This window comes from Bufo gargarizans, chromosome 4 (assembly GCF_014858855.1).
Source record: "Bufo gargarizans isolate SCDJY-AF-19 chromosome 4, ASM1485885v1, whole genome shotgun sequence".
Lineage (NCBI taxonomy): Eukaryota > Metazoa > Chordata > Amphibia > Anura > Bufonidae > Bufo > Bufo gargarizans.
Genome location: NC_058083.1, coordinates 154,747,083 through 154,753,621, shown reverse-complemented (window position 1 = coordinate 154,753,621; position 6,539 = coordinate 154,747,083). Strand labels below are relative to the sequence as shown.

Below are 6,539 nucleotides of genomic sequence, written 5' to 3'. Positions count from 1 at the left end.
AGTAGGACAACCATAGACTCTGACACTAACAGAAGATGGGCTTTGTCTTGCTTACCAGACTCGACACCAACCGACTGCTGTAATGGAGACAGGGCAGCCAGTCTACTTTCTTCAAAACTTTTTACACAGCAGATAAACTGTGCTGGTGAGAAACAGAATTTTGGAATTTTTTGAATTTAAAAAGACATTACAAATGTTTCTATTACACATTATGACCCTATATGTAAATATTCTATGTAAAAAAAACACAACAACAAAAAACAACTGGTGAATGGTTTTCTGGATCTAATTCAAAGTCACTTCATGTTCCGGCTCTTTAACGTCCACTTTGCTTGGACTTTTAGTATGTTTTCAGAAATTCTCAGTCAGACCAGCTGACACCAAAAGGAGCACCCCCCCTGTGGTGACTTACCGGTAATTAGAGCATCACACTGATCAGGCCTACAGTGCTATTCTGTAGGCCTATCAAGAGAACACCACTAACGGACTGTCATGTCAATTCTATACATACTATTATATTAGCAGGTAACACATTTCCTTCACAGCAGAAGGTAATTCATTATCAGTTTACTATCTATATAGAAGGTTTATCGCTCTGTGATGACAGGCGGACAATATTTATATTTAATATTCAATGGTCTAAGCCACAAATTCTCCACAAAAAAAAAGAAGTTTTCCAAAAAATACCCTGATACAAATGTTGTCTATTAGACACCCCAATCATGCAGACGATTGTCAGGAGGGGAGCGTTCCCTCCTGACAATTGCCTGTTTGCTGAGGTGACCACTGCTATTACATGCAGCGATCTTCTCAGCAACATAGGGAGGAGCGATCGCTAGGCCATTGCTACCCCCATGCTGTACACTGGTTTGCCGTTGGCAGGTTGTTATTAGCACGATCTCCCGCCTGCCAATTCTGATCTGGATTGCTCGTTCATCATGCAATCGGCGGTAGCATTACACTGCAAGATCATCGCTAGCGAGCGTTGATCCGAATGTTCATTAGTGTTCATTGGGCAGAAAATCTGCCCATCTAATACACCCTTTACTTTGGTAACAGTCTCACAAAAAAAAAAAAAAAAAAAAAAAAAAACAACAAGTTAAAAGCAGCAATGATAATGGCAACGAGTAGTTTGGGTCCCTGGATATTCTGGAAATTTTATGTAACAAAAAAAGAGTGATCGTTCATGAAAAACTTTGGTCCCTCAGAAATACAGTGATCGAAAAATTTCACGAAAATAAGTCTTCAAGCAAATAAAAATGTAAACCAAATACATGAAGGAAAAAATGAGTGGAGCAGGTTGGTCCGAGGGGTTAGGTTTCAACTTCATCCACAAGCAACGGCTCTACTTCCAGTGCCAGTAAGTGAGACTGTGTGGTCTTGTGCTTTCGATAGAGAATGAACTGTGCTGTCATCTGTTTTTTTCTAACGTTAAGGAAATTATGGAATATACATCAGCACACATTATGAAAGAAAGAAAGATTTCAAGATAAAATACACACACATTCACAAGTTTTTATAGGGTAAGCCACATAGGCAAAAACAGATTGCAAAACAACCGTAATTCACGGCAAAGTAAGTGCAATTCTGCCATGCAGCGCTATAATCGGGAGCCACAGACACTGTGTGCTGCCATATCACAGACACTAGTAAAAATCTTCATTAGGCTACTTTCACACTAGCGTTCGATCGGATCCGTTCTTGAACGGATCCGATCATAATAATGCAGACGGAGGCTCCGTTCAGAACGGATCCGTCTGCATTATATTGGCATATAAAAGCTAAGTGTGAAAATAGCCTCGGACGGATCCGTCCAGACTTTCAATGTAAAGTCAATGGGGGACGGATCCGCTTGAAGATTGAGCCATATTGTGGCATCTTCAAACGGATCCGTCCCCATTGACTTACATTGTAAGTCTGGACGCCTCCGCACGGCCAGGCGGACACCCGAACGCTGCAAGCAGCGTTCAGCTGTCCGCCTGTCCGTGCGGAGGCGAGCGGAGGCTGAACGCCGCCAGACTGATGCAGTCTGAGCGGATCCGCTCCATTCAGACTGCATCAGGGCTGGACGGCTGCGTTCGGGTCCGCTCGTGAGCCCCTTCAAACGGAGCTCACGAGCGGACAGCCGAACGCTAGTGTGAAAGTAGCCTTAGAATACATCAAAATAAAAAAAAAATAGATAAATGGCACGACATTCAACCCACATAGTGGTGCCAAAAGGTGCTCACACAATCTTTGTGAGATGTAAAAGATAATCCCCCTGAGGAAGAAACACAAAACACGTGGAGGTGCCTATTTTTGGTTCTGCACATATTTCCTGCATTGTGCATCTGTGGATGTACCACATTTGTGATTCTATTTACTTGTTTGTGCTTACCTTTTACATCCCGTAAAGATTATTTGTGACCACATTTTGGCACTTCAATTGGGGTAGAATGTTATATGTTTTTTTTCCTGATGTATTCTAATAAAGATGAGATTTTTTACGAATTCCTTGAATCAGCATGTCAATTTTGTCTTATTGGTGTTAGTACGTGGGTCGCACCTGTGATTACTTGTTTATATAGTGGCCCTACACTTATATGTGACATATTACAGAGTAATACCACTAATGGAAAACAGCTACGTAATCGGCATCCAATGAGGCATAACATGATGGTTTTTTTCTGTCAAATTCATTGAAGCCAACAGAAAAAATAAAAATAAAAAATACCTACGAAATCAGATTCACCACCTGTGACAGTTCAGGAAACAAGATATAGCCATTTACGGTACGCATGTCTCCTACCTCCTGGTTCAGGACCCGACTAGAGGGACGGCCACACTGGACTTAGTATTAACCAATAGACCTGACAGAACAACAGATCTGCAGGTCAGGGGACACCTGGGAAATAGTGACCATTAAGTAATAACCTTCCAATTATGATTCAAGAGTGTTTCTTCAGGGAGGAACAAAAAATTCAAAAGCTTCGAAAAAAGCTAAATCTAGCCAACTAAGGCCTCTTTCACACTTGCGTTGTCCGGATCCGGCGTGTACTTGCCGGAGGTACATGCCGGATCTGGAAAAACGCAAGTATACTGAAAGCATTTGAAGACGGATCCGTCTTCAAAATGCTTTCAGTGTTACTATGGCAGCCAGGACGCTATTAAAGTCCTGGTTGCCATAGTAGGAGCGGGGAGCGGCATACTTACAGTCCGCGCGGCTCCCGGGGCGCTCCAGAGTGACGTCAGAGCGCCCCATGCGCATGGATGACGTGCCATGCGATCACATCATCCATGCGCCTGGGGCGCCCTGACGTCACTCTAGAGCGCCCCAGGAGCCGCACGGACGGTAAGTATGCTGCTCCCCCGCTCCCCGCTACACTTTACCATGGCTGCCAGGACTTTAGCGTCCCGGCAGCCATGGTAACCATTGAGAAAAAGCTAAACGTCGTATCCGGCAATGCGCCGAAACGACGTTTAGCTTAAGGCCGGATCCGGATCAATGCCTTTCAATGGGCATTAATTCCGGATCCGGCCTTGCGGCAAGTGTTCAGGATTTCTGGACGGAAGAAAAAGCGCAGCATGCTGCGGTATTTTCACCGGCCAAAAAACGTTCCGTTCCGGAACTGAAGACATCCGGAACGGATTTCACTCCATTCAGAATGCATTAGGATAATCCTGATCAGGATTCTTCCGGCATAGAGCCCCGACGACGGAACTCTATGCCGGAAGACAAGAACACAAGTGTGAAAGAGCCCTAAGAGGCCGTAGACCTAACTAACTTGGACAAAGTGCTCAAAAATAAAAATACAGCCACAAAATGGGATATTTTTAAAAGCATCCTAAAATCTAATTGTGAGAGGTACATACCTTATGAGAATAAAAGGTTAAAGGAACGAGAAAAAAAAAACAAAAAAAAAAAACAGTGGATAAATAGAACTAATAAATGACAAAAATCACTAAAACAGGAGGGGAGCGAGGAAGAACTGAAAAACTATAAGGGATAAAAAAATTATAATAGAATATGTAAAAAAAAAATAAAAGCAGCCAAACTAGAGACCGAGAGTTTAATTGCTAAAGAGAGCAAAACCAACCCTAAAATACTCTTTAATTCTATAAATTGTAAAAAGTATAAATCTGAAGGTGTCGGCCCTTTACAGAGTAATGAGGGGGAGTTGCAGAGAGCGATGAGGAGAAAGCAAAGCTATTAAATATTTCTCTTTCTCCACGGTATTCAAAATAAACTGTCAGATGAAATGCAGAATGTAAAAGTAAATTCCCCATTAAAAGTGCCCTGTCTGACCCAGGAAGAAGTACAGCAGTGTCTTAAAAAGATTAAAATGGATAAATTGCCAGGACCAGATGGCATACACCCCCGTATCCAAAGAGAATTAAGTAATGTCATAGCCAGACCCTTATTTCTGATATTTAAGGACTCTATACTGACAGGGAGTGTTCCACAGGATTGGCGAATAGCAAATGTGGTTCTAATATTCAAAAAGGGTCTAAAAACAGAGCCCGGAAACTATAGGCCGGTAAGTTTAACATCTGTCGTGGGTAAACAGTTTGAAGGTTTTCTAAGGCCTCTTTCACACAGGCGAGATTTCCGCACGGGTGCAAAGCGTGAGGTGAACGCATTGCACCCGCACTGAATCCAGACCCATTCATTTCTATGGGGCTGTGCACATGAGCAGTGATTTTCACGCATCACTGAAAATTGTGTGTTGCGTGAAAATCGCAGCATGCTCTATATTGTGCGTTTTTTCACGCAATGCAGGTCCTATAGAAGTGAATGGGGCTGCGTGAAAATCACAAGCATCCGCAAGAAAGTGCGGATGCGGTGCGATTTTCACGCATGGTTGCTAGGAGACAATCGGGATGGGGACCAGATCATTATTATTTTCCCTTATAACATGGTTATAAGGGAAAATAGCATTCTTAATACAGAATGCTTAGTAAAATAGGACTGGAGGGGTTAAAAAAATAATAATAATAATTTAACTCACCTCATCCACTTGTTCGCGCACCCCGGCTTCTCTTCTGTCTTCTACTTTGATGCCCAGGAGGAAAAGGACCTATATGGTCCATCACGTTGAATATGTACGAAGATTAGGTCATTGCCACTAGTGGGGTACCTCAGGGGGTCAGTATTGGGCCCTATTCTCTTAAATATATTAATGATCTTGTAGAAGGCTTGCACAGTAAAATATCATTTTTTGCAGATGACACTAAACTGTGTAAAGTAATTAACATGGACAAGGACAGTATACTGCTACAGATGGATCTGGATAGATTGGAGGCTTGGGCAGATGAGGTTTGAAACTGACAAATGTAAGGTTATGCACATGGTAAGGAATAATGCAAGTCACCAGTACATACTAAATGGTAAAACACTGGGTAACACTGAAATGGAAAAGGACTTTTAATGAAAAGCAAACTAAGCTGTAGAAACCAGTGTCAGACAGCTGCTGCCAAAGCCAATGAGATAATGGGTTGCATCAAAAGGGACATAGATGTCCTTGAGCATAGTGCTACCACTCTACAAATCATTAGTGAGATCACACATGGAGTACTGTGTACAGTTCTGGGCTCCTGTGAACAAGGCAGACATAGCAGAGCTGGAGAGGGTTCAGAGGAGGGCAACTAAAGTATTAACTGGAATGAGTGGACTACAGGACCCTGAAAGATTATCAACATTAGGGTTATTCACTTTAGAAAAAAGATGACTGAGGGGAGATCTAAAACCTATGTATAAATATATCAGGGGTCAGTCAGTACAGAGATCTCTCCCATCATCTATTCATTCCCAGGACTGTGACTGTGACGAGGGGACATCCTCTGCGTCTGGAGGAAAGAAGGTTTGTACACCCAGAGGGGTCGTTGATCCAGGGAGTTATTCTGATTGCCTGATAGGAGTCGGGGAGGAATTTTTCCCCCCTTAAGTGAGGAAAATTGGCTTTTACCTCACAGTTTTTTATTTTGCCTTCCTCTGGATCAACTTGCAGGATAAACAGGCTGAACTGGATGGACAGATTTCTTTTTTCAGCCTTATAAACTATTTTACCATGGGATTATAAAAAGGATACAAAGAAGTCAAGCACAAGTACACCAAAGCTTCCAATCAGCCAGGGCAAATGGTGTAGTATATAGCGGTTCTTATTGTGTTGAACTGCAGGCAACTTCAAGACAAGACTCAACCCGTATGTAAAGTTTCCAAGCATTGCTAATGCAAATAGCATATAGGAGGTGCCCTCTGTAGATTTCCTCTGAAACTGAAAGAATAACACACAATGGTGACTATTAATACTCTTTATAAACATATTTTCTGGTCTAGCTAATCACATCAGAAGGGGCACAGTTCTGAACTTTTGCCCCGTAATTTCAACACCCACACCCCTACCAATTAAAACGTCAGACATGTCACTATGACATACCAAACGTTTTATGAAATGATTGTTAGACTATAAAAGGGTTGTCAAGGGTATTTTAAAAGATTACGGCTACTTTCACACTGGCGTTTCTGGGTCCGCTTGTGAGATCCGTTCAGGGCTCTCACA

At 42.4% G+C, this 6,539-nt stretch overlaps 1 protein-coding gene across 1 annotated transcript in view; it reads right to left on the bottom strand.

Moving 5' to 3' along the window:
- Window positions 1-214: 214 nt before the first annotated feature.
- The window catches only part of LOC122934627 (lysosomal amino acid transporter 1 homolog), a 33,234-nt gene continuing 26,909 nt past the window's right edge, over window positions 215-6,539 (bottom strand). Inside the window, exons 6-7 of the mRNA XM_044290220.1 lie at window positions 6,069-6,254; window positions 215-1,415 (exon numbers count right to left, since the gene is read on the bottom strand). Of these exons, the coding sequence (XP_044146155.1) occupies window positions 1,314-1,415; window positions 6,069-6,254 (288 nt within the window). The 3' untranslated portion in view covers window positions 215-1,313. The remainder of the gene's footprint in view (window positions 1,416-6,068; window positions 6,255-6,539) is intronic.